The sequence below is a fragment of the Clavelina lepadiformis genome, chromosome 3 (genome assembly GCF_947623445.1).
Source record: "Clavelina lepadiformis chromosome 3, kaClaLepa1.1, whole genome shotgun sequence".
NCBI lineage: Eukaryota > Metazoa > Chordata > Ascidiacea > Aplousobranchia > Clavelinidae > Clavelina > Clavelina lepadiformis.
This window is the reverse complement of record NC_135242.1, coordinates 8,872,420-8,884,857: the sequence shown is the minus strand read 5'-3', so window position 1 is coordinate 8,884,857 and position 12,438 is coordinate 8,872,420. Positions and strand designations below refer to the sequence as shown.

General features: G+C 36.2%; 1 protein-coding gene across 2 annotated transcripts; it reads left to right on the top strand.

The window, feature by feature from the left end:
* Positions 1-1,574: 1,574 nt before the first annotated feature.
* Positions 1,575-10,811, top strand: LOC143449390 (uncharacterized). Of its 2 annotated transcripts, none has more exons than XM_076949570.1 (22): positions 1,575-1,893; positions 2,119-2,439; positions 2,655-2,735; positions 3,154-3,255; positions 3,368-3,453; positions 3,594-3,697; positions 3,772-3,897; positions 4,065-4,213; positions 4,407-4,589; positions 4,674-4,812; positions 5,638-5,754; positions 5,991-6,132; positions 6,352-6,429; positions 6,522-6,622; positions 6,702-6,809; positions 6,997-7,116; positions 7,272-7,778; positions 7,882-8,143; positions 8,225-8,328; positions 8,860-8,951; positions 9,071-9,394; positions 9,514-10,811. In XM_076949570.1, exons 1-22 carry the CDS (start codon positions 1,696-1,698, stop codon positions 9,694-9,696), a joined length of 3,627 nt encoding a protein of 1,208 aa, XP_076805685.1. In that variant the 5' UTR covers positions 1,575-1,695; the 3' UTR covers positions 9,697-10,811. The 2 variants fall into 2 exon arrangements, with proteins under 2 accessions (XP_076805685.1, XP_076805684.1); XM_076949569.1 differs by having other exon boundaries at positions 3,766-3,897.
* Positions 10,812-12,438: the final 1,627 nt, after the last annotated feature.

Genomic DNA, 12,438 nt, shown 5'->3' with positions numbered 1-12,438 from the left:
TACCAGCATCTTATTCCTGTATGCTGTGCATTGATCGTTGCTGGTACAGTATAGTTGTATTGACTGGGGCATATTTAACAGCAGTATCTAAGTTTTTATTGCGATAGGGCTATACCCACTACCGTCTTAACATATCCTTTTCTCCTACAGGTCCTTGTCCCAGTTTTAGGTAGAAATTTTATCAGCAGAAATTGTGCATTCAAGACATTTTTTCTCACTAATTGTTAACCCCAGGCTAACTACCTCACCTGAAAGATGTTGCATACTAACCTTAAGCTAACCCAAATCTATGACTTTAACAAACTAAAACTTCTTTCTTGTTTTTAACCCAACTGTCTATCCCAAACAATGCAATCTAGTGTGAAAATAATCGCTTCATTAGGTCATCTGATTGGAAGATTTTTTGTATGCATATGGGAGAAATCCCCCGTGTAGAATTATAAAAGCATGAAATGAAACAGTGCAATGATTAAAATATCTCTCGCACAATTTGCAAACTTTTCTACCTGGATAGTCATATAGTATTTGAGAAAATAACATGAGGTTTGTGGTCTAGTGCACTATCAATGGTAATGACATGATCAGATAGTAGGGGTTTGGTATACAGATGTGTCTCGTGATTGTGCACTATACTAGAAATTTGTTCAGTTCAAGCTTATAAAGTTTTTTTTGTATAGTCTGCATTTCTGTTTATACAAATTAGCAAAATTCTGTTTTTCATCGGCTTTAGATGTACGGTAAGTCCGTCAGCGGATGGAAGAATATTAACTTTTGTTTGTTGGTTCGATACATTGCCTATATCTGTTCACCTGTCCTCAAAAAAATGTTGTTTTTAGTGACACTATATATTGACTTTCGTTAAAATACACATTTTAGAGAGAGGTCTACAAATGTCTTTCTGGTTGTGTAGACTGTAGATTACAAAAAAGTTGCTTTACTTTCTAACATTTGTCACATTTGCATGACGGTTGGTTGGTTATTTTTCGAAAAACTAAAAAAACGAGTGGATTTCTTCATTAAATGTTTTACTATTACCAAAAAAATATCTTTTGACACCTTAATATTACTTTTCTATTGCATCCATTTTCATATATGGCCTCGTTGTTAGAAATTATTGCAGCTATCATTACTACAGAAAATCTAATACAGAAGTTTAGGTTAGACTTTGTCGCAGACGCTGCGTAGTAAGTTGTATCTCTATAAAGTTTTTGAGATTGTAAAGCCATTTTGTATTGGTTTCTTTCAGTTTATAATTTATGTTTGTTCATTACAGTAGGCATACTTTGTCTATTATAATAAACTGAGTTCAGAAAATAGAAGTTGACATTTAGGCAAAGAAAGTACAGTATACCTATGAGTTATGACATATAGTGTGTATGAATCTTTTTTGGACTAAACATTTGCTTGTTTTTAGTCTTTTCAATGTCACAGAGTAGTGAAATTTCATTTGTTGAGATTGCATTAGCTTCATTCTCTGTTCAATGTTCCAGTATCATATGACCAGTGTATTCAAAGACATCATCCAAAATTCCTGGTATACATATATGAATATACAAAATATTTCTAAATTACGCTTGCATACTTAAGTATACTGTGTTTAGGAGTTGTAGGGAACATCAGTATGATGTGATTTGGAATGTTTTTCTATGTAACCAGTTTTGTTTAACTTGTTTTCATTTGGATTACAATTTGGGCATGTCAGTGCAAAACACATCGCCTTCCATACAAGCATCTGTATCTCTTCCAGTTGCTTCATTTTCAACAAATAAGGGTGGTGCTGAGGTTTCTTTTACTAGTGAAAAGACTCAGTCCCAAGTGACCCACCAATCCATAAGTAAACTGGCAATTGCTGCTATGGCAACCACAGCACCTGCTCAACAGCTGCTTATAACTGTATGTCACTTACATATTTTTACTCTATTTTTGTTCTGTACAAAATACAAGCTGAAAAAGTTGGATTAAATGGGAAGTTTATTATTTATTACTTTTAGTGATTAGATTTTTAGATAATAAATAGTGAATAATAAATGCATAACAAATATTGATTCTGCGAGACTATAAAAATATATGTTGATATTGTTTTATTTCTTTTCACTAATATTAAAATATTCTTTTTAGCCGGAAAGCAATGCTGCTCCGGTTAAGTTGACAACTGGGTCTATTGCAACCAGTGCTATTACAGTAAGTGTTGCCCCAAAGCAGATCATGTCAGGAGCAGCTTTAATAAGCATTCCCACTTCAACCCGCACTAGTGTGGCACAGGCTCCAAAAAATTATGGCAAGCATCAGCTTCCAGTTCGTCCACTTCCGCCGTCCTCGTTGTCTCACATTGCATCAAGACAATGTTCTGCTGCAGGAACGACTGCTACTAATGCAATGGTTGACCCAGGAGGTGGATTTGCACCAAAGCATGTTGCCTCACCACTTTTACCAGCAAAAGTAAGATATTTGATGCAGATTTTTCTGAGGATTCTTTCCCAGATTTTTCTGAGGATTCTTTCCCAGATTTGTTGAACATTTTAAAATCTTTAAATTCATTGTTTGTTCTGCAAAAAAGTACATATAAATGCAAAGAAATTCATATTCTTATTCATATTATGCACATCAAGCAACTTTACTTTAATATTTATCCAATCTTGTTTGTAACATTCTAGGCTGGGCAGCCCCTTATAATGGCTCCTAGCTTGCGGAATCCTGCTCCCTCAACAATAAAGATTCGTCCAAGTTATGCTGCGGTATGATTTTTACCATTATAGATAATTAGAAATTTTAGAAACTTTATCTAATTTTTAAAAGATTGCCCAAAGCAATTTCAATTTTCTGTGGAGACATAGAAGTACATGTGTATTGTTATGTATAATAAGTATATGTACATATCATATCATAAGCAATAAAACTGCAGTTAATATTTCAATTGTGGTTGATTTCAATTTTACAGTAAAAACAGACTATCATCACTTATAAATGTATATATATATGTTTTAATGCTTAACTGAAGTTGCTCAGTTCACAGTTGAAAGTATGACAATTGACAATTATTATTAAAAACATTAATCTACATGATTAATTTTTTTCTGCTTTTAATAATAATTAAAGCACCAAGTTTTTAACTTTTGTTATAGTTGGTCAGAATGTTGTATTATACTGTTGCAGGCTTATCCTTACCAATTAGCCAGCCAACCACAACCTGGAAATAGTATTTCTAGTAACAAACAACCAGTGTCTGTAACCACACATCGTGGCCCACCTGTACTGGTAAAGTAGAGATTATTTATTCCATTTTATTAAACTACATATTGTCATTAAGTCATTATCTGCATTAAGTTCTTGCTCATCTATCTTTACACATGATTTATTTTTCTAACAGCTTCGGCCTATTTATTCCCCACAGTCAAATCGTCCTGTGCCACTAACTGTTTCAAGCAACTCACAAGACTCAAGCAATTCTAAACGGCATGATACATTTTTTATTAAATCTTTTAGCTGATTACTTTGATCATAAATATTGATTTGTTGATACTATATTTTGAAATTCAGCAACATGCTGAATTTCAACTTGCCTGAGGTTATAACTGTTGATTTGTTCTATGCAGCCCCAGCAGCATTCACTACCAACCCACAACGACAATTAGCATCAGTATACCAGCAAGACCAACTAGTCAACAGGATTCTGCCCGTATAATCTCATCTTCTCAAGGTATCACTTTTTTATCCACAGAAATAAAAATTTTATAAAATCCTCCACACATTACCTTACCTTAATAGTAACAGGTAAACCACTGTACCAAGTTGGATTGACTCATTCACACACGTCTACTGCACCAACAACTACTGTTGCTGCAACAAAAGTGCAGAGAATGGTTATTGCTTCTCAAACTGGCACCTCCACATCAACAAGTAAGTGCTCAGCATGTTACAGTCCGTTTTGTTGTTAATTAAATTGTATTATGTGCCTATTCATTTGCTATTTTTGTATTTCTTGATATTTATTTTTAAAACTTGTGGAATGAGTATTTGACTATTTATATCCCTTTTTGTCACAATTGCTGTATTGTATTTGCTAGGTCGGGCTGTGTCATTAACTACCAGTGCAACTTCAACAGTGGTGACATCAGTAACTGCATTTACCTATTCTGCTGCTACAACACGTCATTTGTCGAAAGCCACAATTACTACAAGTGCTGTCAATGTTACCAAAGTATTTACCCCTCAAGTAAGTTTTCACTACTTGAATCTTAATATGATAAATTAACAATATTTAGGTGATTTGCTTTACCTGAAAGACAAACCCGACTCAAAAACCTAAATTATGTATTTTTATATGAGCAAAGTTGCTTACTTTGAAAATATTTGTCTAATCCTGCACTTAATTCGTTGACCTCTAGTGTAAAATAAACATGTTACAGCCTCCGGCAAGAATTCACAGTTTACAACCATCAGTAAGCGGCATATCTGCACATGTTCGCACCAGTGAGTTCCAAGCCCATCAGCCAATTGCAAGCGCAAGACAGCCAATCAGTGTTGCCGTGACAACCACCCAACCGGCGGCCTCTGTTACCTCAGTTGTAACCTCACTGGCAACGCCACGAGTAAGCGTTGCTTGCTAAATTTATTGTTTCTATGCATTGAAGAAATGATATGTGCTGTTAACACTTGCAACTTGTTGCTTGCAGACATCGACACCATCACAGGCGCAAATAATGTATTGGCCACATCACTTGAATATAAATTCTGCATTTGCTCCCCAGAATGCAGCACCTGCATTTGTTGGTACTGCCCAAGGTCAGATGAGACCTTCGTTGAATTTACCAGGTAAAGCAAGTCTCACAGAAAAAATGTTTGTTCAAAGTATTTTTCTTGTTTTTAAACCTCAGTTTAAACTTGTAACAAAGTCATTTAGACCCAAATTCCTAAAATAACTTTTTATATTTTTGTAAATCTAACCTAACATTTCCTTTAACAATGGACAGTGTGATCTACAATGGTAAAATATACATTTCCAATAACATACCTAAGATTTATTGAATTTGAATGCTTCTTGAAGTCACATATTTTTTTAAATTTTGATATTAGTTATTCGCAAACAACAGAGTTAAACATCAAAGGGCATATTTATTTGACATGGGCTTATGGCAATCATTCTTAGTGCAAATGAGACAACACAACAATGTTAACTAAATTAATTATAGGTCTAGTATACAAGTGCACAACCACAGAATGCCTTTGTATACTAGGCCCCAGCTACTCAAACTGCGACGTCATCTGGTTGTGCACTTGTATACTAGACCCTTAATTATAAGTATTTTGTAAATTGACGCTGATGTGTAATCATTCCAATTTCATGTTATATGACTTCCAGTTTCCTGTTCTAGCTTTACCTTTATACCCACATTTCTATTTTTAACTTTCGATTCTGCTACTTGTAAATTAGCATACAGTAAATTGTTGTGCTCTCTTTATTCACATTGAAAGTGATTGCTAGTGAATAAAAATCATGCTATCTGGCAATTTTGCTCCTCCCTTCATTCTGTGCATCACATTTAACTTCTTGCATTTTGCTGTTAAATTTGTTTACTTCAGCATTTTTTTATACAAATTAAACAAAATTGAACTTTTGAATTAAAATAAATTTATTAGTAACTGCATCTTCAACACTGCAAGGAAATCCAATTCGGATCAATCCATCCAATGTACTGGTTATGGAAGGTTCACGAGTTCCTGCTAATACCCATACAAGTGTTGCATTCACACAGGGTAAGCATTCACTATTAGTATACCTTAAGAACAGCTTTACACTTATATGCTAGTTTTGTCTTTGCCATTATAGTTTACTGCATTAAAAAAGGAAGCTGGATAGGAACTTTTGACACTTTTTGCTCAGCTAACATTTTTCATTTAAACAAACTCACTTGCTCGTCAGTGAGATGTAAATCTGCATCATCACGAGTGCATGTTGCAACATGATTATCTGATTTGTTTTTATGTGGCAGGTCAAGTGCTGCATAGTGTTGGCACAACTCTAGCAGGAAATGAACAGACACGTCTGGTGCAACCGCATATCAACACAAGTCATGTTCCCAACATGTCACCCAAGCCCACCATACTTAGAAGGCAAGCCAGGATAGACCCAGGGTAACCTAAATTTATTCGTTATAACCAAATTCGGATCAAAGTTTATAATGACCTGGTCTTCATTGTTTCTCTTGTTTTGATTGAATGTTAAGAATGTATCTCAATAAACGATTTAAGCCAAAATATTATATCATTTATTGTAAAAAGTGATACTTGGTGAAATCTTTTTGCATGCACGCATCTATGTAATTCAAACACTTGTTTATGTGGAATTTCCAGCATTAACAAGAAGTTGAACTTTACCCCTGAAGGACATGCAGTGGGAAGAATGTCTCCTTTGAAGCCATCAGAGCGCAAGTATATTATATTTTTTCTCAACATATTGCATTTTGAATACTGCACACTTTTGGTTTTGCGATTATCTAGTCAAGTGTTTTTTTTTTTGTTAGAGCAAGCAATGTTGAAGGAGCACAAGTTGGTGGCAATACAAAAGCTCGTTACCCGCCACATGAATTGCTTTATCCAATCAAACCTGCACTTCCTGGCCAAGGTTTGTCACTTGGTCGTTTTTGAAAAAGAAAATAAACATCAAAGGCTTAAACTCTTATACAAATAATATTAATTTTCAGTTTCCTTTCCAAAATCATTTGTTACAAGCAATGGGCTCCCACCTGCCTCCAAGTTGCCGAACAATGCTTCTACCAAAGAATATTCGGGGTCATATTCTCAATTACATGGTAGTGGTTTGTTTTGTTTTGAAATGTGCTGTTGACTTTGTTTGTTGATAACAACAAGCTTTTTGTTTCAGTTTTCAAGTATTTGTTAAAAATACCACAGATATGGCATTTAGCTGGTAAAATAAGCTTCCCTAAAGCTTTTGAGTCACAATTGAATATATAATTGTGTAAATGTAATTTTTTAAAGGTGTTGATAAAGACAAAACAAACGTGCAAGTTGGGAGACGTGTGCAGCAAACTGTTGGTGATGTAACAATAAAAACTGAGCCAGGCTACCCCACACCATTTAACATAAAAGCCGAAACTGGTATGAAATATTTCTATTGATTGACCTTATGTGATTATGTATTGTTGTTTCTTCAGCCATAAAATAATTGTACAGCTATCAGCAGCAAATTATTTGCATTCATTCAATTCTTGTGAACACTTAAAAACTAAATTGAATGAATTTGTCCATTCTAGCATCAAGTCATCTTCAACGTCCTTTCCCTTCACCATACCACGCAACAGTGAACAAGTTGCAAGATGGAAATGAGCACAAAGGAAACCACCGATCAATGCTACATGTGTCACCTCCTGCTACTAAGCCTGGCACCTTGCAACAACGTGCAGGTGTTCCTCTTGTTGGAGTTCCGCCACAGCGAATTACCCCGTTGCATCAGCAAGGCAGTTATTCGTCCAATGGCAATATCATGCAACAGGGCATGTCTGATGTATCATTGATCTATAGACCGGGAGATTGTGCCATACAGAAAGATGTCAAGATGGATCCAGGGCCAACAATAATTCCACCTGTTGGCATCAAGCGGGAATATGATAAAATTGCCATGTCTGAAAACGTTCAGGCCGGAGAAGGGCAAATTACTCGCAGATCGAATCATGTTTCAAGTCAGATTCTACCAAATGATGAACCAATTGGATTGTCACCAAGAAAGAAGCCAAGAAAACAGACTCATGTTATCGCAGAAGGTGAAGAATAGTAATGCTTGTTTTATAGGGAAGATATAGGTTAGAAAGTTATGTACTATTTTTTTGATTGGGTTTACTATATTTCTTTGTATGATTTGCTCAGAACTGCCAGATGCTGATCAAGTGGTTGATGACGAAATGTCAACTGACGATGCAGATGAATGTGAGGATGAGAAACCGTTTGTTTCGCTTCCATTAAATGACTTAAAAGCTTCTAAAGATGTTCTTCGAGATGGTAAGGCTCATAAGCATTCTTCATCCTCTTCACCTGCTGTTAAAACATCAAAGTTGTCATCCGAATCTAAAAAGGAGGAGTCGCCAGCTGAAATCTCACCTACTGAATATGTGGATAAAAACGGAATAAGGTTGAAATTTTACATTTGAAAGCAAATTGCTTTATTAACTGTTTGATTCTTTGAACTATTTACAACTCTGATATGTTTCAGATATGTCAAGGTACGTGAGAGACCTGCCATTACATTGCTGGGTGGCCATCGAACAAGAACCATAGCTAATCATTTCACTCATTATTCTGATGTGAAAGTTAAAGGTAATATTCAACTTGTAAGAATGGCTAGACTCAAAATGTCACATTTCCCCTACAGGCTTCAAAAAAGGGTCAATTTCTTTGTTTATTTCATTATGTAGTAAAATTATTAAAAATGCAATTTTTCGAAAATCCATGGGGATCCCTGGTACTTTGCATTGGAACTAGGCTTGCCTGATACTATCTCATACTGGAATATGGCAAAAATCACATATCCTCACTTTTTCGTGCAAATTTCTCTCCAAATTTTCCATGGAACCTAGAACTTTGAAACGCGCCTTCTGATTGATCTAAACAAGTTTTAAAGCCCTATGTAATAGTCGAACAGAATCAGAAAAATCTTATTTTTTGACCCATAAGCCTCCTAAAGATCCAGTGTTAGCACACTGAGAACACTAGTAACACTGAGAACACTAGTAACACTGGGAACACTAGTAACACTGGGAACACTAGGCATTTAGAAGAACCTAGAGTGTAAAACTGTCAAGGTTACTAAAGTACTAAATTACTTATACCTTAAATGTTTTTTTCCAGATAAGAAGGTGACTTTGCATGATCAACGTTTCAATCCTAAACATCTGAAAGGTTGGAAAGTTCTGCAGTTTGCTGCTCAGTTGGAAGAGTTGGTAAGTTTTGTCTTGCTGCTTTTTAAACTTGGTAACTACATGAGAAACGTTAATCCTGTATATTTCCTTGACAAATTGTTGTAAATATATCATTTTCGCATATTTTTTTTATTTTGCAGGCGTTTTTAGATGCTGACGCTCTACAACGAATGGAAAAAGTTCAAGAGGGTCTCTTACAACATGCTCGTTCACTTTTCACAAATAGCGTTGATCAGTGTGAAACCAAGTGTCAGTCTCCTGCCCATAGAATCACCACCTCATCACCCGGGACTGCACTTGCTTCAACCCCCTCTCAGACCTTAAATCTTCCTTCATCTTTTTCAAAGACTTTTCCTTCTTCGTGTTTGGGGACTACCAATTCTACTGACTCGCCATCAACGCCATTGGAGAGAAAGGCAACTCGTTTTAGAGAAGAAATCCTCAAAATTGAGGACATGGCTCAAGTATACTTGTGATGTGTACAGTGCTAATTCATAAAGTTTAGAGGATACAAACTTTTGTAAAATATTTTGTACTTGCGCATCTTTTTATTACCACTGGCTAACATCCAGCATATTTACAGGCGAACATTCAACGCTGCAATGTAATGCGTGAGCAGCTTGAAGAAGCTAAAACTATATTGGTCAAAGTGCTAGATCATCGTACTATGGTAACCAACCTGGTAGAAGCCGGGCGGGAAAACCAAAAATCAAATCGATCAAGCAGCTCAAATGGAATTCGAGGATCTAAAAAGAAAAAGAGCTAATGTTTTCATATCCTCTGGATTTTCCACCTCTATAAACGGAACTGGGTTCCGGATGTTATGGATGTTTTGAAAAGATGAAGAAAATATCTCCGACGAAGAGATAGGCCTGTGAAATTGGAATGAGCATGGTTCGCTTCAAACTGACCAGAACTTTATCGTGCCCTTCCTGAACCTCGGGCCACCCAGAAAATAACAGTGGCATGCGATTTAAGTGCGCATATTCCTACGTGATTGTGCAAACTCAGTACTGTTGTTGGTTTACATAGCTAGCTAGAAAACTGCTGGCTAATTTGAGTGTTATATTTATTTTCATTTGTGTACTTCAATTTCAAGTGCACTTAATATGTTTGTGAATGATGATGTTAGGCTACCACTTTCAACCTAATGCTTTTGTAGTATTCCCGCAAAAGTACTGCATTCGGTTAACTAATCTAGCACACGGCTTACATTATTTTGATGTTTGAAACTATAATTCATTTCATAAGACAAACTGATGTTGACCTTCATTGGTGATGCGAAGGGTAAAGAAAAAGTCACATACCCCATTCCATTGCGCAATCATGACGCTCAAAGATTGCTGTGTGTAATTAGACGACTTTAGCGATGTTACTATGGCTTTCTTGGTATTCACGTGAGCATTTTCAAGGCCACATTGTTGAGAAGGTATTTCTTGCATAGTACATCGACGAAAGAAGTGACACTGCAAGAATACACCATACACATTTATTAAGCGGTTAACATCATGTAGCTTAATCTTGCTTTTAATGTTCGGCAATAGTATCTGCGTTATGAACGATGGCACACTCAAATGGCAAATCATATGCACTTCTGTTCCCTACTCGTGCTATGTATTTTTTGTAGCAGAGCATGAGTTAAAAGTTTCATGCGCTTATTGCTAGCTATCGTAAAAATTGTTCCGTCATTAATATTAATGGATAGGTTATTGCAAACACCGAAACATTTTGTACATATTACCACAACTTCCTTTTTCTTACCCTTGTGCGCTATATTGCTTTTTATTTTATTTTGTAAAGCAATTTTCATAAAGCTTATATGGTTCAAGATATCTTTACATGGTGAAGATCATAACCATAATAAAAGTGAGAAAAGCCTGATTACTAGTACTGTAAAAGCCAGCATAAGACAAAATTTACTTCCAATTAATAATATCTTGAGAGTAACCGAATAAATAACTCTGTAAAAAGCGTATGGCGTAGGAAAGTCCGCTGTATCTTACCCATGCTCTTATGGCGCATACGGCATTCCCATGGAGTCAGTTCTGTTCATGAACTCGTAACTTCATGTAGCGCATTTAGTTTATTTAGTAGTTTCCAAAGGCAGAGATGTTCGTAGCATGATCGACATTCTTTGTTTAATTAAAATTAAGACATTGTGTCTAACATGTTGACAGGAAAACTTCGTCTCCTGCCAACATTTAGCGGTCGTTGGAGGGAGTGACCGCCAAATGCAAAAGAATTCGCCAACTGTGACTTTGGCCGAAATTCAGAATGTAGATGCCCGTGGAAAACCTTGGACAGACGGGTTATTTTAGCCTATTTTGGAAGAACAGACTCTAGTGACTAGTGAGCTTTATGATTTCTAGGCTTTAAAAGAGCCAACAATATTCCTAATACACCATGCTGTAGAGAAGGTCGTGCTTCTTGTTTCCTGTGATCTACAGGCATAGTCCTGCTACATTTCCGGAACGATGTCCGGCATGTTAAGCAACAGCGGTAACATAGTAGCCTACTCTACCATGGACCGTGAATACCGTAACTTGTCAACCAGTTTTTAGATGGAAGCTATAGGCTTAGACTCCCTGTGAATGTTATGAAGCTATCTGATTAGATTTTTGCGTTGGTCTAGTTCGTAGTTTATATAGGTTTTAGATAGGCTATTTACCCAAAGCATTTGAGTTTCAGGGTTTGTATGCATTAGCGCACTGCACTTAGGCCTAGCAGGCTACACTTCAACACTGATATATGCGCTTCAATACTGCCTTCCTCGAACCAAAATTGATTCTAGTTATTTAAATTTTGAGTAACTAGCCTTTAAGTAGTTTAGTGGCCGTGCTAGGCTAGTTGTTACCAGCAATTATTACCTTAATTATTTTTGGGTCTAGTATACAGGTGCACAACCACAAGATGCTTTTGTATACTAGACCCCAGCTACTCAAATTGTGACGTCATCTGGTTGTGCACTTATACGCTAGATCCTTATTTTTGAGCATGTTTTAAGCCTTTTCGGTTATAGCACTTTTTCCTGTTAATCGGCGCGGGCTAGTAGCAGTTAGGTTGATCTTTCTTCCCCACCTCGTTTTTGATAGACCATAATAGAAAGTGTAGCAGCTGCACACAGTAGATTCATCAACGTGCACACCGATTTGTTATAAACAAAGAAAAGCTGGTTGTTGTCTACGCCAATTTCTAATAAATTTTAAACAAAGAGATGAAGCTTCAGTGCATCTTTGCATACATGAATTATTGTCGAAAATTGCCATACTTTCAAGGTTGGACTGTAGGTTATATACTGGTATCTTACCATTTTCAGATGCTTCTTGTTGTTAGAAGTTCTTTTCAGGTCTAGTGCAGAATTGCACTACCAAATGATATCACAGTTTGAGTAGCTGTGGTCTAGTATGCAAAGGCATCTTGTGGTTATGCACTTCTACACTAGACCCTTCTTTTCATTGTTACTGCTTTCCTGTACCAATAATCATTTTCCTTTGCCAGGTTGTTACTT

Coding starts and splice junctions, on each gene's coding strand:
- LOC143449390 (XM_076949569.1), top strand. CDS start 1,696: ATGTCAGTGCAAAACACATCGCCTTCCATACAAGCATCTGTATCTCTT. Junction 3,256..3,367: donor ATCGTGGCCCACCTGTACTG/GTAAAGTAGAGA, acceptor TTTTTCTAACAG/CTTCGGCCTATTTATTCCCC. Junction 4,214..4,406: donor CCAAAGTATTTACCCCTCAA/GTAAGTTTTCAC, acceptor AACATGTTACAG/CCTCCGGCAAGAATTCACAG.